Genomic DNA, 22,323 nt, shown 5'->3' on the forward strand with positions numbered 1-22,323 from the left:
TTGTCTTTTGTAAAATTTTAAACACCGTTTAAAGCAATAAATTGTGTACAAATGAGGAAATTAAAGCCAAGTCTGACAGTTCATCTTCATCTTTTAATTTTGTGACTTTTATCTTTGTGTCATAACCTTACTGTTTTTCATGTAGTTTTTCTTTAATTAAATAATATAGTGTTTGCTCATTTAAAATGGTCTAGCTTTGTTCATGTCAAAGCTATCCTGGCAGTAAATACCTTTTTTCTTCTTAGTGTCCTGTTAGATAATAGTTGAGAAAATAATAGATTCCAGGGACCTTTGATCCACCATTACTATAAAATAAAATGCAACTTAATTTTTTCCCCTGGCCATAATGGTTTTAACCTTGTGTACTAATTTGAATGTGCTTATGGGGACATAGTCTTAAATGAGACACAAATGAAGGAAAAATTGCTAATGCTGCCACTGTATATCTAATGAGCACTGTGTAATAAACCATAACCTTTTCAACATTTCTGTGGAAAATGGTGTGATTATTTTGGATGGCTGGCCCTTTGTGTATGGCTCATTACCATCTGGCATAATGTGTATTGATAGAGCCTGTAATTGTCAACTCCTATTTGACATGCTGCCTTTAATAAATGTGACTTGCATGGCTGGAACCCACTAATGGTTATATGGTAAACTGTAATTAAAGAAAATATATAGAGTTAGGTAAAGTGTGTGTGTGTGTATATATGTATGTATGTGTATGTATATATAATATATATATACACACAATATTTTTGTAGATGGTCTCTCTTTTTCTCTATTTTCTAGTCTTTCTTTGTGTATTTCCCACTTCAGCATGATTGTGTAGCACCAAGTACATTGCTTTGCCAACAGAGGCCTAAGTATCAGAAGACAGACATGAGTCTTGAACAGTTTGTTTCCTCTTGCAGAACCTGCTTATAGTGAAATATTCTGAGATGATGATTCTCTATATATAGCAAAGTAGAATAAAAGTTATTCTACTTGTTCCAGGATAATGGGACACCAATCCTGATTAGGGCTTTTGGGTGCTACCATCACGTAAATGACAGATGATAATTGTAATGTGAAAAATGCAGTTCTGGTTCTGATGATTCTTAACTTAGAATTCATTCTTCTCTGGAAGAAATGGATTCACTAATAACAAGAACAACAAGGAGTCTGGTGGCACCTTAAAGACTAACAGATTTATTTTGGCATAAGCTTTCGTGAGTAAAAACCTCACTTCTTTATGCCCAAATAAATCTGTTAGTCTTTAAGGTGCCACCAGACTCCTTGTTGTTTTTGTAGATACAGACTAACACGGCTACCCCCTGATACTTGACACTAATAACAAGGCTGTCTGTGGCAAATAGTAAGCTTTATTCTTGCAAGTATGGACATCAACGTTAATGGCTGTAGTATCTGAGGCCTGGTCCCCACTTCGGACTAAGGTACGCAAATTCAGCTACGTTAATAACGTAATAATTCGAAGTACCTTAGTCCGAACTTACCGCGGTCCAGACGTGGCAGGAAGGCTCCCCCATCAATGCCGCATACTCCTCTCGGCGAGCTGGAGTACTGGCGCCGACTGCGAGCACTTCCGGGATAGATTTATCGCGTCTTAACCAGACGCGATAAATCGATCCCAGAACATCGATTGCCTGCCGCCGGACCCTCCGGTAAGTGAAGACAAGGCCTAAGTCAGGGGTCTGTATGTTTCTGTTGCTTGAGGCCCTGCCTCCAGCAGCTCCCATTGGCCGCGGATACCCGTTCCCGGCCAATGGGAGCTGCTGGGGGCGCTGCCTAAAGCAACAGCCACACACAGCCCCTCCGTCCCCCCTTCCCCACGTTCCAGCCTCTTCCCGGAGCTGTGCAGGGCAGGCAGGCAGGGAGCCTGCCCTGCTCCCGGTGCACGTCCGGCCACCGCTCTGGTAAACACTAGGGAGGGCGAGGGGGCTGCGAGGGGCTCGCGGGCCGTGTGTTTGAGACCCCTGACCTAAGTTTTCATTTAAAAAAAAATTCTTATCCTTATGGCTATGATGATAACCTTGCAAATGTGATCAGACTGTAAATTGATGTAAACAGCTCCCGGGGGCTGCTGTTGCTGCCCACAGTTTCCCAAGACATTGCAGAGGGAAATTAGCAAGAGTCAGGCCAGTATTATTCAGAACACTATGGGCAGCAGTGAAACTGACCAGTCGGTTTCATGCTCCTGTTGGGCAAAACTGAGAGGAACTGCAGAGGCAGACACTAGAGCTGTTCACTTGGTAGAACCAAATAAAGAGACGTATACTCTTTAAATACTGAAGGAGACCCCTCCCTCTCCCCCCCCATCCCAATAGCAACCAAGAGGTTTTAGAGTAGGGGAGGAAGCAGAGAGAGGGATGTACCTTTTCCCTTCCATCAACCAGAAGTGGTAGAGGAACACTCAAATTTATCAGATTCTGACCTGTTGGAGACTACAAAAGATAAAGCCACAGAACGAAGCCCAAGCATTGAACCCTGGAAGGAATCCCTTGAGCATTGTCCTTGGACAATAGGTATCAGTCACTTAAATTAATCTTTGGTTAGTAGGCTTAATCCTAAATTAAAATGCAGAGCCCCCCAGACTGGTGGCCAGGACCTGGGCAATGTGAGTGCCACTGAAAATCAGCTCGTATGCTCCTTCGGCACCCGTGCCATAGGTTGCCTACCCCTGATTTAGGCAGTAAACAGAGTCATCAAGCAGAAAGCATAGACAAGGAACCTCAAACAGGTGAGGGAAAGCAGCAGGGAACATCCTTCCCTATAGACTCTTTGGCTATGTCTACACTATGCACCTTTTAGCGACACAGCTGTGCTGCTACAGCCGTGCCACTAAAAGGTGCGCATTGTTGCTGCTATTTGTTGGCAGGAGAGAGCTCTCCCACTGACAAAAAAAAAAAACTTCCACCCCCAAAGAGTGGCGGTAGCCTCTCCTGCCAACAAAGTGCTGTTCACACTGGTGCTTTTCATCGGCAAAACGTTTGTTGTGCGGGGAGGGCGGTTTCACGCTCCTGAATGACAAAAGTTTTGCTGACGAAAGTCCAGTATAGACAAAGCATTTGTCTTCTGAATTTCATCTGGAAATCTTTTCCAAGAGGGGGACTGATACTATAAAAAGGAGGGACAAACACCTCAGGGCACCTCTCAACTGTCCATCGATTCTGTGCACCAAAAGGGTCAAAGAAAGCAGCCGTTGAACTGGAGAAGGGTTCTGACCTAAGAAGTTTGCTCAGTAAGTGCTGGTTATCTTGTAACCATGTCTGACCTCTGTTTCATTACTTGTACCAATTTAAAATCTATCTCTTTGCACTTAATAAACTTGTTTTATCTAATCCAGTGTGTTGAAGTGTTTGTGAAACTCCATTTGGGATAACAAGATGATGTATATTATTTCTGTTGATGAAATGATGGACTTATATATAATTTATATTGTCCAGGAGATGGCTGGGCAGTATAGCACATAGATTTCTGGGGGAAAATCTAAGACTGGGAATGAGTTGGGGTCACCCTGCAGTATAACCAAGGCTGGTAAGAGCTGCGCTGTGGCTGGAAGGCTGCAGCACACACACACATAGCTGAAAGTGACTTGCATGCTGGAGGCTGTTTGTGAACTGTCCAGACTGAAGTCAACAGCAGCAAAGCATTGTGAAGGGCACCCCAAGTTAGAGGGCAGGGGCGACACAGCTACTTGTCAGGGGATTGCACCCTGTGTATGTCACAGAAAGGAAAAAGGAGACAGAATAAAATGTAAGTAGAGAGAAAGTAAGAAATATAAGAGGAGGGAGAGAATAAAGAGAAAACACCCCGAAGATTATGCAGATGACACTGATAAATTCTAGGGGGAGGTGGGGGTGAAGAAAGAGTGGAGTGAAGGTAGGAAGGGAAAGAGATATTAGAAAGGCAAGATACATAGTATATTTTTTAATTGTGTGAAATAAAAAATCAGTTGACAGAGTTGCAATTAGAGTACACAATAAACTACAATGAGCTGATTTATTCCTTTAAACTTCATGCATTTTGAGGTGGAGGATGACAGTCACAGGTATTTTTCACCCTGGCTGAGCAGCTTAGTCCTCAGTGTAGTAGGCATCAGATAACCTTTAGATGTTGCAACTTTAGACATTGTCTTGCATAATAGATACTAAAGCCGTGATCATGTGATAGAAAGTTAGAGTGGTGTGTCTCAGGACTACTGTTTTTTCTTCAGGTTTTTCCTATCAGCAGTGGAAAGTGCAACCTCTAACAACAACAACAACAAAATGTTTTGTAAAGTAAACACAAAACTTTCACTTCCCATTCTCCTCCTGCTAAAGGGATGTAAGTAAGTGGAGAACCAGATTTTCTACCTCTATGGTTCTATTTACTGCTTGGTATATACTGACCCTTGGGTCACATTTCCATTAACTATGAAATTGACTTTGATGGACGAGTGGCAAAGAAAATTGTAAAAGTCTCACCTTTTCAGGCGTGTAAATAAATGTTATCATCTCAGTTTGGCACATTATGGCTCCAGTATACAGGATCAATTTGAATTTATTATTTGCACTTACATTTACAGAAGCTTTTCTATAAATCTTGTTGATATGTCACAAAAAGACATTACAACTAGATACCAGGTTAGCTCCAATATATTATCAGCACTTAAGAAATCATCATCATCATAATAAAAATAATAAGAAATTAGAAGAAATAACCCTAACTCAGAGTCACATTAGTGACTGCAATAATATTTTCTTCCTTGTACCTATTTTTCAAGTAAAGAATTATTGGTTATTTTGAATTTACAGATAGAACACACTGTAAGTGTCACTAAGTTGAGGAAATGTATTGGAAATTTTTGAAAGAGAGAGAGAGATTGAACATAACCTCCATAAAAATGCAAGGGATAATCTATCAGGTTAAAAAATCATAAACAACATTTTCAAGTTTGGGTGTCCAGTGTTAGTCACATCTATTAAGAGGGGCTGATTGTCAGAGAAGCTGCGCACCTATGACTCCTATTGACTTCACTAGGAACTGTGGGTGCTCACTGCTGAAAATCAAACTATTTAATTAGGTGTCTAAATATACATGTTGGTGACTATTTTAAGGCGCTCATTTAAAAATGTTGCTCCATGTTCCTGCTGTTAATAGTATTTCAGATTATTAAAATTTTAAAAATATGTATGTTTCACCATTTATATTGACCTGTTTACTTTTACACTTCATTCAGTTTTGACAGTGAAAATGAACCAGTCAAGTTCACTTATTCTGATAACATACGGTTTCAGAGTTTGAGTTGCAGACATTGCAGGTGAAATGTTTGAACTAAGCTGTTTTCATTGTCTTTTTTTAAAGCCATGAAAACACTTTTACATTTCTAGCTATATTAGGTTTTGGAAAACCATTTTATAACAACCTAAATTTTGAGCGTAAACTCCCTGATAATGTCTCTTAATATCATGTTGACTTACGTATCATAACAGTAAATTGTTGCAGAAGGCCATTTAACTGTTTGCACTCAAGATGAATGGCTAGAATTTAATATGAAAAAATGTGCCTGATAAAATAAGCAAAAAGGACAATCAGGATGACATGAAAGCACATTGTTAAATATATAATTAAAAAATTCACAGAACAGATTCACTATTCAAACCTATTCCGTCTTTACAGATTCTTATTTATTTTGCCTCAGTCTGTCAATCTTTTTGCCATTTGTCATAAATTGTCATGTGGGCTTCAAAACTTGCATTAATATCGGCATGACATGATCATCTTTGTCATAGATGTACATTGATTTCAGAGTAATATGATACTGAGAGTCAGTCTCATTCAGATGATGGGAAGAGTTAATATAAAAAAAAGTCTGAAATATAAATTGGCAATTGTTCAGCAAATGTTCAAAGTTTTCTATTTCTGCTGTTTATCTATTTGTGTATATATAGCAATAGGACTGATGCCTGCACATGTGTGTTGGCATTTCTGTGAGAACTGTACATTTTCCCTGCTTGGAATGACGGATACAGCCTGCTGCTCTCAGGTGCTATTAGGGCAGTTTATCTGAGGACATTTGTAACTGATTCAATGAAATACATATGGCAAGGGTCCTCCAAAATGCACAGATGTAGGTAGGGCTGTGATTTTTAGAGGCTGAGGTTCAGCAGTTTTGCTGCAGTCTTCAATAGTCCACAAAACTGAAACTTGTATACACTTAAACATTCCTAGCTTCCTATTGCAAACCAGTCTTCTGTGGCCCTCTGTTAACCTGGCCTTGCAGAAAAGTCTTATGATTGCTATTGTTATTACTTAAGAAGGATCGCTGCTCTGAGGAGCTCACAGCTAAGGGCTGGTCTACTCACAGCTTTTGCACTGATGTAGTTAAATCAATGCAAAAGCTGTGTGCAGACAGGCCTAAGGACAAACAAGTAGATGATGGTCAGCGGAAGGGGAATAGCATAGACAATTTATATACTACTCAACTTGATTTACTATAGGCAACACAGAAGTGAGTGGTGGCTTTTGCAAAAGGACTTCAGTGTCGACAGGGTGGGGTGTTGTAAGTGAATTGAGGGAGTTCTGTCCCTTGTGCACAGTACTCCTGGAAGAAGGTGTGACAGGTTGGATCACAGAAACCCCCTTGGGAGCTGCGACCCAATGTACCAAGACTACCCCTGTTCCTGGTTTCCCTGTCAGCTCAGGACTCCAGCACCCTGTGTTGCTAAGCCAGACACTCCCGTCTGCTCCAACAGAGACCCTGGGTCTGAATCACTTGCCCCAAAGCCGCAAGTTTACCTGAAAACAGCTCACAGAAGTGTGCTTGTCTTTAGCACTCAGATGCCCAATTCCCAATGGGGTCTAAACCCAAATAAATCCGTTTTACCCTGCATAAAGCTTATGCAGGGCAAACTCATAAATTATTCGCTCTCTATAAGACTGATAGAGAGATATGCACAGTTGTTTGCTCCCCCAGGTATTAATACATACTGAGTAAATTACTAAATAAAAAGTGATATTATTAAATACAGAAAATAGGATTCAAGTGGTTCCAAGTAGTAACAGACAGAACAAAGTGAGTCACCAAGCAAAATAAAATAAAATGCGCAAATCTATGTCTAATCAAGCTAAATACAGATAATCTCACCCTCAGAGATGCTAAAGTAAGTTTTTTTTTGTTTTGTTTTGTTTTTTTGTTTTTTTGTTTTCTTTCTTTCTTCTTCTTCTCAGACTGGACACCTTCCAGGCCTGGGCACAATTATTTCCCCTGATACAGCTCTTGTTCCAACTCAGGTGATAGCTAGGGGATTCTTCATGATGGCTCCTCTCTCCCTTTGTTCTCTTCCCCCCCTTTATATATCTTTTGCCTAAGGCGGGACCCCCCCCCCCCCCCCGCGGGCACACACACACACTGGAAAAGCACCAGGTTAAAGATGGATTCCAGTTCAGGTGACAAGATCACATGTCACTGCAAGACTTCATTGCCCACTTGCCAGCACACACATATACAGGAAGACCAGCAGGTGTAAACAGCCATCTGCAGACAATGGCCCTGGTTAATGGGAGTCATCAAGATTCCAAACCATCATTAATGGCCCACACTTTACATAATTACAATAGGCCCTCAGAGTTATGTTTTATATTTCTAGTTTTAAATACAAGAGTGGTACATTTCTACAAATAGAATGATCACATTCAGTAGATTGAGCTTTGTAATGATACCTTACAAGAGACCTTTTGCATGAAGCATATCCCAGTTGCATTATATTCACTTATGTTTTTATAAAACCATATAGACTGCACAACGTCACAGAAGGCATGGGGGTTATTTGAGAATGTGATAAACAGGCAGGTGATGTTGGGGATGTTAGCTGAGCAGAGGGAATGGGCAGCAGTGCAAAGTTTGACAAAGGAAGGAGAAGTATACAGGGGGCATATTTCTGTACAGCTTTGAAGGTGGTGACAAAGTTTACATTTGTTATATCTCATGGGAAGCCAAAGGAAGCATTCATAGAGGGGATATGTATGATCAGACTGACAGGCAAGGAAATTGACAGCAGCATTTTAAATGGACTGAAGGGGCACAGTGTGTATTTGGGAGGCCATAGAGGAGGTTGTGGTATAATGAGGGCCTGAACCAGTGATTTGTCTATGGGGATGAAAAGAAAGGGCTGATCTTGGCGATACTAAGGAGGAAGCAGGATTTGAAAATGGCCTAGATATGTGGGGCAAAGGAGAGGGAGGAGTCAAAAATGTCACTCAGGTTACAGAGCCTGGATGTCGGAGAAGATGCTGGTGGTGGTTTCAAGAGTGATAAAGTAGGAAAGTGGAGAAGGTCTGGGAAGGGAGATAAAGGAGCTTGGTTTTGATCACATTCAGTGTAAAGTGACAAGACATCCAAGAAATGCCAGAGAAACAAACTGAGATTTGGGATTGGGTGGAAGGAGACAGTTTAGTGGTGGAGAGAGAGATTTGTAAATCATCAACATGCAGATAATAGCTGAAGCTGTGTGAGCTGAAGAGATCGCCCAAGCACATGGTATAAAGAGAGATTAGCAGAGTGCCAAGGTCAGAGCCTTGGGGAACCTCAATAGAGAGTGGGAGAGGAAAGGAAGAGGGCCCACTGAAAGAGATGCTGAAAGTGCAGTTGGAGAGGACTGCACATTCATAAATAGGAGGGGAAAGCAGTCAGTGTAATCATGAATGGGAGTAGCAGTGATTCCTGAGCAATCATTTTATTAAGATGTGGTCCATGTAATAGTGCAAATATGAGAATCTCTACCATAAACCTAAGTTTCCATAAGATCACATCTAAATATATTTATTTTTATTTGGATTAACTGGAGAACGAATCAGTCATCTAAACTTAGTTCAGTTCATTGATCAAGATGGAATATTGTACAGTTTATATATATATATATATATATATATATATATATATATTTGGTACTGCCTTAATATGTATTGTTATGGATGAGACTTAAATGATTGTTCTTCACTAAGTAATGCTGTAGGATGGGTATTGTTGTAAATGTAGTTGTCGGGGCTCTCAGCATTTTGTTAAGGGCCCTTTCAAAAAGGGTAAATCTAAATATATAAATAAATAAACTCTCTGGGGGTGGGAACCATCTTTTTGTTGTGTTTGTACTGTGCCTATTGCAATGGGCTTCTGGGTACTACCACAATAAAAATAATAAAATATAATAAATGTACTTTATTTAAAAAAAATCTCCTAGGTTGATGGCTTCTGCAACAAGTTTGAGAGCAGAGAATTTTTAGAGCAAGTTGTAACTCCCCAAAGAGAAAGATAAATTGGTGGAAAAGAGTACATTGATTAGAAGATAAGTAATAGACTTTTTGTACAAGAGGACATCTGATAATTTCCCCAAATTATGTGTATAACATGGTACTCATGAGAGCATGAATACTGTTTGGAGAGCAAACTGAATACAGAAAATAAAATGGAAAAAAAAAAATCCAGATACCAAGCATTTGGAAAGTATGACACTGATGTATTTATGCAACCTTTTCATGGAGAGCTGTGCTGAAGTCAAAGAGGAGATTTTGGTTTCCTTCATTAAAAGCTTATTAAATGAAGAAATAGGACAGTCGTTGTTTTGCTTCAATAGTTGGGGGTCAGAGAGGTGGGTCTGATCTCCTCAGAATATTAATGTCTGCCTTCAGCTGAGGGAAATGAGCCGTCACTTGAGTTAGCTGCAGCTTCATGTGCTCGTCACTAGGGATCCCCATATGTCCTGGGATCTTCAGCAGTCAGAAATGGCAGAACTCCGTTGTAGAGAGCAGAGGGCTCTCATTAGTATTCCTAACAGGTAGCTCAGCTCAATCTGCCCAGAGCAAGACTGTTTAATGTTGATCAGCTGTCCATCTGATGAATTGAATTGATATGGACATTTCCTCCAAGGGCTGCCCTGACAATGACAGCAGGAGCATCGGGATGTCTTGTTAGTCTTTTTTTTATCAGTGCTTGAAATATTGTTAACCCTTTGGTATACCCAAGGCTAGAATATGTACAGTACCTTGTCGTTCGTGTGGCTGTGTATACCGAAGGATTTTCTCCCCTGCCTCTTTGAGACACGTCAGGCTTGAAGTTTGTTGCCTAAATGGTGAATGCTTTGCCCCCTGCTGTGTCGCTCAAGAGTAACACTTCCCTGCATGAAGCAAAATAATAAATAATGTCATCTTTTAAAACTGTTTAATTGAATAATTTTTGTTCTATGGTAATAAATATCATGGAAGCCTCAATTCACCTCCCCCCAAGCCGCTCTACTTTCTTGCCTGCTGTTATGATGCAGCAGAAATCTAACCTAAACATGGATCACTATGGGTAGGTGGGGGTAATTTATTTACAGAATAAATCTGTGCTGAACCCTTTTCCTTGGGAATAAGTATGGAGGATCTAAAAGGGCTCTGTGCAGGGTTACAGTTTAATTTTATGTTTGGTATCTAAAGCCTTGATCCTGCAAACACTTGAGTACATACATGACTCACATGAGTAAAGTTATTTTCATTGACATCAGTGGAACAACTTAAGAAAGTAAAGTTTGTGATTGTGCTTCCTAAATTGCAAGATTAGGGTCTAAATGTACCGATTTAATGAATTGCAAACTGTGAAATTAACAAACCGGTTTACTGCTTTGCTACTTGATTGGTATTGTTCTTCTTTCTCTCTCACTTGCATTCAGTTGTTGTGCCTGCTTCACATGTTGTGATTCTAGCATAGGCTCAGGTGTCTGGTCTCCTTGAAATCAGATTAATTGCCAAACATCACCACTTGAGGGGGGAAAAAATCCTTTTATCCTCTTCTTTTTCTTTCATACTTCAAAGTAGAAGGTCAGGTAAGCACTCTGAAAGAGAGGCAAGTGCCACTGCTGTTTATAGATTGCTTACTGGCTAAGGGTTGGCAAAGTGTAATTTTCTCTTTGTGTGGGTTGACTTGGATATGTGATCAGCTTCCCCTGAACATTCCTTACACTCTGATATTGGTCCACCAAATTTAACATTATTTTGTTCTTACAGCTGTTACATCATTTCTTCTTCTCCAAAACTGAAAACTGCCATAGAAAGGGGAGCCATGTAGAAAGAGAAAATACTTTTTTCCGTGCAGAGATTGGGGCCTCCTATATTGAGCCCATTAGAATACATCAGAATGAGAAATTGACTTGTAAAATTGTCCAAGTAAAATTTAATTTACCATTGTGCTGCACAGAGGAATTTAGATAATCTCCACAGTTTCTGCTAAACAGATCAACTTAGTTTCATCATCAAATGTCATTTGCCCACTGCTTGTCCATTAGAAAATCTGGCCCCATTATTGAAATGTGAGAAGGTATCTTACTATTAATCCCCCTCCCCCAGTCAAGGGAGCAGTCATTTATTGCAGCACTCTTCTAATACTCAGCTAGTTTTTAATCCAATCCTGATCTCTTGTTCCCTCACCACTATGAGCACCCAGTGGTTAGTTTCCTAATAGTTTCTTTTAAGGGACATTGTCAAAATCTTTAAAAATATTTTTAAAATGTTGACTAGTTATCTGTTTGAATTCTTTGAGAAAGTTAATGAAATAAAACTGAGAGGAAGATTTCTTCCCTTCAGAAGCTGTGAGGATTTGACCCTATCATGCTATACATGCCCAGGTGATGTGATATACTCTCTAATTACCACTCGTGAACTGTGATTTCTAAAGATTTATGGGGAAGCAACAATTATAAAACATTCTTGTGTAGATGAGGAACTGTAGAATGATTTGTTGTCAAAAATCTGCATTGTGTTTGTGGCTTCAAAAATAAATCTCTTATCTTTGCTTTAAGTCAAAGAAGTCTAGCAGAGATTACAGAGTTGATCCACACTGCCTTCCTGGTGCATCGTGGGATAGTAAACATTGGTGAGCTGAAGTCCTGTGATGGCCTACTGAAGGACATGCAGTTTGGAAATAAAATAGCTGTCCTGAGTGGAGACTTTCTTCTAGCAAATGCTTGCACAAGCCTAGCTCAGTTACAGAATACTAAGGTAAAAAATGTTTCTATTACTCTAACAAGTAACAGCTCTGGTTGTTAACCACTGAACAGATAAGTCTGAATTCGGACATCCTTTCACTGTAAAAATTGGCACAATTCTATTGTATGTGCAGATGGATTGACAGCTGGATGTTGCTCCAGGTACATCTACCACAATATTATAGAAATGTTACCACTGCTAACGCTTTAGTATCTCTTCTGAAGCAGTGATGCCATAGATGATAGTGGATTAAAAGACAGGCTGGTGAATTAACATACATATGCTGCTGTGTCTTCAAGACATGGAGTACAGTACATCTCTGGCAACCTGCCAGGTGAAGTTCAAAACATATTTAGTTGATTATTTAGTTTTATATTGTGCCTTTTTGGAGGGAAGAATGGATTCTGTTTGTTTTACATTTAGGGGATTCTTTGGGATCTTTCCATTTTGGTCTGCACAGGTGTGATTTGCCTTTTTGCTATTAGTAAAATTTTGTTAGACATCCAAACAGCTTTGGGCATTGAATGCCCTATGAACAAAAATACATTATCATTTTAAAAGACAACTGCAATCATTTTGCTCAGCCCAGCTGTCTGAAAGTTTACAAGATAGGAGGTGTTTGTCATTATGAATAAACTGGAATGTGTGTGTATATGTACGTATATATGTATTTGCGTGTGTGTGTGAAAAGGATACATTTATGCACTAGGTAAAAACCAGTACTGTCACATGGGTGTAATTCGTAAAGTGGGGGAAAAGCCCCAAATGGCTGAGAACTTAAAAATTGTATAGACTAGACTGTGAATCCCAGTGATGATTGAACCTGGTAATATTCTAAACAAAAAGAATTCTCAACCATGCTATCAGGCTGTCTGGAGTGGCTCATGAATGTGAGTGCCAACTTCAGGGCAGGCTGTTACAAACCAGGGCACAAACCCCAAACTGGTTGTGAGTTCTATACTTAGATTTCTCTAACCAAGTATCAAATGTGAACCCCCTAACAGTCTTAACATGGATTCACAGACAATTCCCTTGGGCACTCCTGTTTATCTTGCCATCCAGGCAAAACTGTCCTTGTGATAGATGGTCCCTTACATCAAAAATCACAATAATATTCAGATTACTCCCAGTCCAAAGGACCAGTCACTTACCCAGTCAGTCAGTTGTACCTCAGATTGCACACCAAAGACAATGCTTGCAGCCAATCCTATAATAAATTAACTAAAAATTTATTAACTGAAAAAAGAAATTAGTTATTTACAATGTTAAAACAGGTAAACATGCACACACAAATGAGTCAGTGTCTTAAGTTTCAAAGATGATAGAAGCTGCTTTTATATGCAAGCTCTATATGTCCTCTAAGGCTCACCCAAGATGAACAGCTAGGGATCCCTTGCTTATGCCTAGAAGTCACAACATTGTTGTTTAGACACAACAAATCCCACATCTTGGCTGGGGGGTTAGACTAAATTACCCTTGCGGTCCCTTATAAATCTATGATTCTATGATTCTAAGTCTAGCCCTCTCCCTGAAGTCCAAGCAGCAGAGGGATCCCAATTTCTTCTTGTCAGGGATTTTTATTTCATTCCTCCAGATCTCAAACTGGTGGGATGAGTCCACCTTCACATCTCCTCTTCATGGATGTGGGAGGAGCAATCTACAAAGTCTTTTGTCCGCTGATGTTCTATAATGACTTGTCTGGTGTCTATGGGCCTTCATTTGTTGGAGAGAAGATAACACCTCTTGTGGTAAACTAGCATTTCACTCTTGGGAATGCTTCTTTCCTGACTGGGGGAGCACCCAAGTTTTAGTTAGGGGTATATAGTACAAGTCATGGACAGGTCACAGTCTGTGAATTTTTGTTTTCGGCCCATGACCTGTCTATGACTTTTACTAAATATACCCATGACTAAAACATAGCCTTAGATATAAGTAAGATTAATAGATGCAACAACTCAAGTGTTTCATAAAGTCTAAACACTAAACACATTTTTGTAAACCTAATTCCTGTTTTAACAATACTGTTCCATAGGTGAGCCAGACTGGTTTGCAGCTATGTCAGTGTTCAGTGAGGCGTAGGGGCCTTGGCATAAGCTGGCAACTGGTCCGTCAGTATCACGTCCTTCTAGTTGTTTATCACTGACTCAGACATTCTAGGCTTCAGAGTGACAATCCTGGAATCTTATTATATAGGTACACAAGAAAGTATAATTATCTAGCTATCCACTATTGTGTATAATAAAATGTATCTTATCATAGTTTAATATTTCCACAATGTTAAGTTATAATAACATTTGCTATTTCTGAGCCTAATGATTTTGTTCGGTTTAGCGTCTTATTCTGCACCTCTACATACCCATGGTATCTGAATGTGTATGGCACTTGACTGATGTCATTTATAACACTAGACGAGTTCAATATAAGAGAAGGTAAATCAACTTCCAACCTGCTTGACTAATGGTTTAAATTATCTGAGAGAAAAAAAATGTAATATTAAATATTAAAAAAATATTTTTTTTTGACTTTTACAATGCTTTTTATGATTAAACTATTGTATAAATCAGTTTGGAAACTGATTTAACATGAACATGATTATACTTGTTTTGTATCTACTAAGGACTAATTCTTCAGAATTTCAGGAGATCCTGGGTGAGGTCCTCACTGCAAATCAAAGGAGAATTTAAACCTAGGTTTTAACTCAAACTGAGGGAAAACTTTGAGAAAATAATAAATTACCAAGCATTCCAGCAATAAAGTATAGTCCCTTAAGATTTGACAGGAATCAAACCTACTGTAAGTTGAAGCACAAATACCAAAGAGATGCTTTATTTTTCAAGCAATCATTGTACTGCGTGTCTGAAAATTCTGCCAAAACATTTTAACACTTTTTTCATTTTTCTGACATCTAAATAGTGTCATAGCTTCCACATGCTATAAGTAGGATACCACCATGGAAACTGATTGATTTACTAAATTATTCTCTCATTCTTCCAACCCTACTGGGAAAGTTAGAAAATTTTAAGACAAGCTATAGAAATACCTTGACATGTGCCATGATTTAAACAAACCGCATTTATTCTTTAGAAAGTGGTTAATTTTCAGTTCTGTGCATCTATTTTTTTAGGAGTGTGAAATAGCCAGGACTACTTTCTTCATAATGTTTTGTGTTCTTTGCAGGGCTGTCGATTAATCGCAGTTAACTCATGTGATTAACTCAAAAAAATTAATTGTGATTAAAAAAAAATAATTGTGATTAATTGCACTTTTAATCACACTCTTAAACAATAGAATACCAATTTTTAAAATATTTTTGGATGTTTTTCTACATTTTCAAATATTTCAATTACAACAAAGAATACAAAGTGTACAGTGCTGACTTAATATTATTTTTGATTACAAATGTTTGCACTGTAAAAATAAAAGAAATAGTATTTTTCAATTCACCTCATACAAGTACTGTAGTGCAATCTCTTTATCATGAATGTGCAGCTTACAAATGTAAATTTTTTGTTACATAACTGCACTCAAAAACAAAACAATGTAAAACTTCAGAGCTTACAAGTCTACTCAGTCCTACTTCTTGTTCAGCCAATCGCTCAGAAAAACAAGTTTATTTATATTTATGGGAAATTATTTACAATGTCCCCTGAAAGTGAGAACAGGCGTTCACATGGGACTTTTGTAGCCAGCATTGCAAGGTATTTACATGCCAGATATGCTAAACATTTGTATGCCCCTTCGTGCTTCGGCCACTATTCCAGAGGACATGCTTCCATGCTGCTGCTTGTTTTAAAAAAAAAAAGTGTTAATTAGATTTGTTACTGAACTCCTTGGGGGAGAATTTTGCATGTCTCCTGCTTTGTTTTACCTGCATTCTGCCATGTATTTCATGTTATAGCAGTCTCGGATGATGACTTAGAACACGTAGTTCATTTTAAGAACACTTTCACTGCAGATTTGACAAAACACAAAGAAGAGACCAATGTGAGATTTCTAAAGATGGCTACAGCACTTAACCCAAGGTTTAAGAATCTGAAGTGCCTTCCAAAATCTGAGAGGGACTAGGTGTGGTGCACGCTTTTAGAAGTCTTAAAAGAGCAACACTTCGATGTGGAAACTACAGAACCTGAAAAAAGAACAGGAGTACTTGTGGCACCTTAGAGACTAACAAATTTATTAGAGCATAAGCTTTCGTGGGCTACTGCCCACTTCTTCGGATGCACCAAAAAAGAAAATCAACCTTCTGTTGGTGGCATCTGACTCAGATAATGAAAATGAATGTGCATCAGTCCTCACTGCTTTGGATCGTTATCGAGCAGAACCCGTCATTGGCGTGGACGCATATCCTCTGGAATGGTGGTTGAAGCATGAAGGGACATATGAATTTTTAGCGCATCTGGCGCGTAAATATCTTGTGATGCCAGCAACAACAGTGCCATGTGAATGCCTGTTCTTACTTTCAGGTGACATTGCAAACAAGACGCAGGCAGCTTTATCTCCGGCAAATGTAAACCAACTTGTTTGAGTGATTGGCTGAAGAAGAAGTAGGACTGAGAGGACTTGTAGGCTCTAAAGTTTTACATTGTTTTATTTTTGAGTGAAGTTGGGTATTTTTGTACATAATTCTACGTTTGTAAGTTCAACTTTCATGATAAAGATATTGCACTACAGTACTTGTATTAGGTGAATAGAAAAATACTATTTCTTCTGTTTTATACAGTGCAAATATTTGTAATAAAAAATAATATAAAGTGAGCGCTGTACACTTTGTATTCTGTGTTGTAATTGAAATCAATATATTTGAAAATGTAGAAAATATCCAAAAATATTTAAATAAATGGCATTCTGTTATTGTTTAACAGTGTGATTAATCGTGCAATTAATCACGATTATTTTTTTAATTGCTTGAAAGTCCTAGTTCTTTGCAAGAAAAAGTAAAAGTGATGGTATTGTTCTTTGTGGCAGTTAGTAGCGAAGTAAATTGGCTTATAGAAAAAGAAACATGGAATATATTGTAAACAATACTGACCATGATAAGACTACAACCTCTATCTAGGCATGTATATCTGTTTCAGTAATTAAAACTGTTGTATGCATTGTAATTTAAACTTAAGCATGTTAGTTTAATTTAAACCATTACTGCTGAACTAATTTTATTGTGCTGTTAGATTCTTGTCTGAGCTTCTGTATGATGCGTTTATCTCTGTACTTCTCTCGGGGCTTACAATTAGATGTAAATTTCTGCAGTCATAATGAAATGCAGAGCTATTTTATAATTGCCAAGGGTAAAATTAGCAAAGTCAATTATTTTCCCTTAGGCTTTTCCCTGTAGATATTAAAAGGCTGCAAGGTAATTGCCTTAGGTAACACTTTGATTTTTAAATAACATTAGGTATAGGAATTGTTAATCCTGTAGTAATTTCCCCCCTCTTGCTACTGTTGTAGCATATCACTGTAGTGATGTTAACAAGATTCAGGACTAAAGGAGGGAAGTCCTTGAAATGTTATTTTTAACTAATACTCATGCTTCTCATTCACATGTTTTCAAGTGTTGTGATGCAGAAGAGTCATTTAAATCTTTTTTTACCACTTCAGGGTACAAGAACCTTGAACTAAAGATATCTTGAAATGCCAGCTGTGAAGCCATAAATTGCATGACCTCCTCCAAGATAGATTGCACTGTGCTGTGTTAATGTAAAACATCATTGTCCATCACAATGATGGGGCCAAGCCAGGGTCATCTAAATTCTTGTTGTTTGAGCATGCAAACATACAGAATAACTTGAAAAGTATTAGGAAATGGAAGGAAGCATTATTATCAGGCCATATTTAGTTTTTTTTTAGACTTTTTCATAATTGATATAGACTGTAACTATTAAAATAAAAGGCTACAGGACGGTCATAACTTCATTATTTTTGTCATTAAAGCATAATTTTCTGTTGGTTCATCTAATAAAAATGATTAACACGATAAATATTTAATTATATCTTTACCATTGTATAGAACTGCGTGTGCATCTGATCAGACCATGGCATATTTACAGTTCTTGAATGCAGACGTTGGGTCTGTGGCAAGGCACCTTCTCCGTCTCTCCAGCCTCCACTGCTTTTCGCCTTGGTGAGACAGGCTTGGGTAAAACAGTCCCTCTTGGTTGCACAGGGGAAGTCTGTTCCTTCTCTCCACCAGTCTTTGGGGCTTGTTTTTCTCCCTTTATGGGAGGGAATGCACCCTCCCTGCCTGGTGAGGCTCGCTGTTCCTAACCTACTGGCAGCATGACTTCTTCTCTCTCTCCCCCTCTTCTCCCAACAGGGGAGGGTTTGAAAAGGTCTCAAGCAGCCCTTAGTTGGAATCAGCTGATCCTAATTGACCTCAGGTAACTCCCTCTCAGATGATCCTAATTGATTCTCTGGTAACCCCTTCTCAGCTGGTAGGGAGGAGGACCTTTTAACCTTCTGGGACTGTTTTCTACCCTTCCCCCCCCCCCCCCCCCCCCCCCGCCGCCCACCTTTGCAGCCGTCTGTCCTGAGTTTATCACAAGTATCATTATTTAACTCGTATCACTTTCTGGGATTTAAAAATATATGTACTCCACGTAAGGAGTGGTTTCTCTTGGCCTTTAACATCGGATATGCTTTTTGTCATAGGAGTATATCCTGCAACTGTAGGGAGATGGACTCTGATCTCTCAGTTGTCCTATTATGTTTAATGTCAGCATGTGGTACCTCTTATGTTTAAAAAACAAAAAACTGATTAACTGTGAATGGTACTTTATGGATTGTTAGATGGGCTATGGATTAGTACATTAATAGAAACTCTCTACATGAATTTTGGTAATATATGCATGTTGATTTCACAAAAGTTTCAAAGTTTTCAGAGAATGCATTAGAATTGCTCATTCAAGAACATTTTAAAATGTTAACTCTCTTGTGTACCCAAAGATGAAATGCCCACAATTTCACTTATGACAAAATACATTTTTTCACATCATAATAATAAAGCCTAGCTCTTAGGTTGCATTTTTCATCAGCAGATCTCAAAGTGCTCTACAAAAGAGGTCAGTATCTTGGTACCAGACCTGTGTAATTCTGCAATCATTTAAACTGCATGAAAATCTGAAATACATGTGACATTTCTATGATAGATGAGCAGGAATAGATGTAGAGATACTGATGCTGTAAGGGAGTATCATAGAGAAGTCAATGGAAACCTGTTTCAGTATTAGGGCTGCAGCCCCTAGAGCTCGGATTCCACCGTGATGATTGTCATATAAATGCTTATGTAGATATAAGGTGCAATGAAGATATACACATTGCAGTCATCTGAGGGTACTGATACCCAAGTCTGTGAGAGGACAGATTGATGCATATAAATGTAACATAAACTGCTCAGATGTAGGATTATATTGTACATATTATGAGGCACAAATAATATGCTAAAATAATCTGTAAACATCAGTCATATTTCAGTAGTTGGTTTTAGTCAAAGGGCCACTTCGACTACATGTTATATCATTGTTCTCCAGGGTCCTGTTGACTGAGGACTTAAGGATGATCCCCCGCAATTTTTCTCCACTTTAATTTCATGACCCCTTGTATGGATGACTGGACTGTACTTTGAAGCACTTCCCACAACCCGCTATGTGAAATGCTAGGAATTTGAACTGAGGACTCTTGCCTGTCAGTGCAGAGCTCTACCACAAGACCACATTATAGATCATTGTTATATTAAGCATTAGTTGTTTATAAATAAACAGTGGCACAGATGTACTACTTATATAGTCGTTGCATTTCCTTATGTTAACTTTATGTATTCCTGAAGGCATAAATATGTTGTTTACAAAATAGTTCTTGTGTTTGCATAAATGTTACCAGTTTATTCATGTAAATCTTTCCTTTGCACAGAAACTAATGCATATTGTGATTCATTAAAGAAACTGCTTATCTATGTTTTAGTATTGTGTAAATATCAGTCATGGGTCTATAGTCAAGGTTGTGTTGAGTTTTATACTTAACGAGGGAATTCAAGTACTTTGTTACATATGAATAATAGAGTGCTTTCTTCCCAAAATTGAGTACAGAATTACTTTGAGAATTTACAAGTAAATAAGTTAATTAGTTTTGAGTTGAAAATAATATTAAAATAGATGCTATAGGAACTTTAGTACCCTAGGTCAGACCATCTTTTCCTGAATGATCTTCATAAACCCCTCCCCCACAAAACCCTTAAACCTCCCATATAGATAAAACTCACTGACTGTTGGCTGCATTTGAAGAAAAAAAAAAATTAGGATCAGTGTTCATTTTTTCCTTTACTATTCATAGCTGAACATTTCTTCAGGAGAGGTTGAAAAATTTCTGTAGAGAATTCCATGAAGTATTTCCCCCTCTCAAATGGCTGCCTTCTACTGCCATCTCAGTGTGAGTGAGGCTACGGGACTGCCATAGGCAGACACCCCTGCCGGGGCCAGGGAGGTGCAGAGAATTGTGACAGTCAGAAGCTGAGTTAAAGGAGCTTGTTACTGGTGGTTCTCAACATAAAAGGTAAAATAATTAAAAAAAATATGTAGAGTGATACTACATATCTTCAAATTATTAGAAATATCATATGTTAACATTCTCTTGGGATTTCTTGTTTGTGTGTAAAATTTTAAATAAAAAAAAAAGGAAATTCTCAGATAAAAACTACATTAAACTTGGCTTAAGATTGAATATATTCTAAATTAACAGTATCAGTTCAAGAAAGGGATTTGGGCATCATTGTACATAGCTCAGCGAAGACCTCTACTGAATGTGCAGCTGCAGTCCAAAATCAAACAAGATGTTAGGATGCATAAGGAATGGCACGGAAAATATAAAATAATATGTAAAATATTATAGTGCCTTTATATGCACCAGTGGTTCAGTTTCATCTCTAATACTGTGTGCCGTAATAGTCATCTTATCTTGCAGAAGTAGAGGGGGTGCAGGGAAAGGCAATGAAAAGAATTAGAAGCATGAAAAAATTCATACAAAGAGAGATGGAAAAGATTGAAATTACTTATAAAAAGAGGCAAATAAGAGAGGACAAGTATATAAAATAATGAATGTTATAGAGAAGGTAGATCACCTCACAACACACGAACCAAGGGACAAACTGAAAGGTAGAAAATTCTAAACTGATAAAAGGAAATACTTTTCACTTAATACACAAATAGACTGTGGAGCTCCCTGCTTATAAGGCCAATTGCTTATAAGAATCAGAGAGAGATTGGATGTTAATGTGGGTAACAAGAATATCCAGAGTGATAAAGTTATAACGGTTAATGCAAACAAAGGTTTGGAAGGGATAAAAACCTCATGCTTGCAGGCTTGAACCAATCACTATTAGGGAGTTGAATAAGACCTTTGTTGGGACAAATTATACTACATCTGTCTTCTGTAGGATTATTGCACCTTGCTTCAGAGGTGCTGATACCATTGGAGGCAAAATAGTGGACAATGGGTTTGATACTGTATAGAAATTCCTATATTTATACATGTCAGTAATTTAAGAGTAAAATTATCCTAATTATCTCAAAACCAAGCACTACAAATGCAGGAAATCCAGAGTTAGGTTAAACTTAAAAGGCATGCAAAAATGTTAAGGTATGGAAAAGTACAGTTACAGAATACAAACAATGTTGCCTGTGCTCTGTAATGACACCACAAAGAAAGGAAAAACCCCCAAATGTCTTTAAACATCAGTTTAATCAAATCTGGGACTGCAAATGCTATCATGCCATAATAATAGTTGTCATAGTTGTGTGGTGTTACTATGGAATAGAGTTAAGGCTATTTGGGTTACCCTGTGTATTTCCATACCTTGACATTTTCTTATTTATTTAAAAATTTAACTTCCTTAACTCTGAATTTGATGGGTTTGTAATTCTTGTTTTTGGGATAACTACAGTATCCCAGGATACACAAATTATTTTTTGTGTCAGATTGATTTGACATAAGAATTTTTTCCTGCCCGGTCTGATCAAAGTTTGAGTTTAATAATAATAATATATTTCTCTCCAATGAGAGAAGAAACTCTGTTAAAATGGTGAGGTGAAACAGATACTTTATATCCTTTTGTAAAAGCATTTAAGTATTTCACACAAGATTTTTTTTTTTAAATATGTGTAGGGGGAGAAGAGTTTTTATCTGCTGGAAGTCAGTATTTTTTAATCTGCCCTATTTTTAAAGCATCCTTGTTTAGCCTTTCTGATATCACCAGAAGTGACTATTCTCATGAAAAGTGAATAAGATTGTAATATTATAGTGGTGAATCTCTAATTAGTACAGTATAGTGGCACCCCCCAG

At 38.1% G+C, this 22,323-nt stretch overlaps 1 protein-coding gene across 3 annotated transcripts in view; it reads left to right on the top strand.

Moving 5' to 3' along the window:
• Window positions 1–22,323, top strand: part of PDSS2 (decaprenyl diphosphate synthase subunit 2) — a 145,179-nt gene that overhangs the window by 65,410 nt on the left and 57,446 nt on the right. For all 3 annotated transcript variants that reach the window (XM_034765934.1, XM_034765935.1, XM_034765936.1), the window contains exon 3: window positions 11,811–12,009. In XM_034765934.1, coding sequence (XP_034621825.1) covers window positions 11,811–12,009 — 199 coding nt within the window. The remainder of the gene's footprint in view (window positions 1–11,810; window positions 12,010–22,323) is intronic.

Source organism: Trachemys scripta, chromosome 3, assembly GCF_013100865.1.
Source record: "Trachemys scripta elegans isolate TJP31775 chromosome 3, CAS_Tse_1.0, whole genome shotgun sequence".
In the NCBI taxonomy this organism is placed as follows: Eukaryota; Metazoa; Chordata; order Testudines; family Emydidae; genus Trachemys; species Trachemys scripta.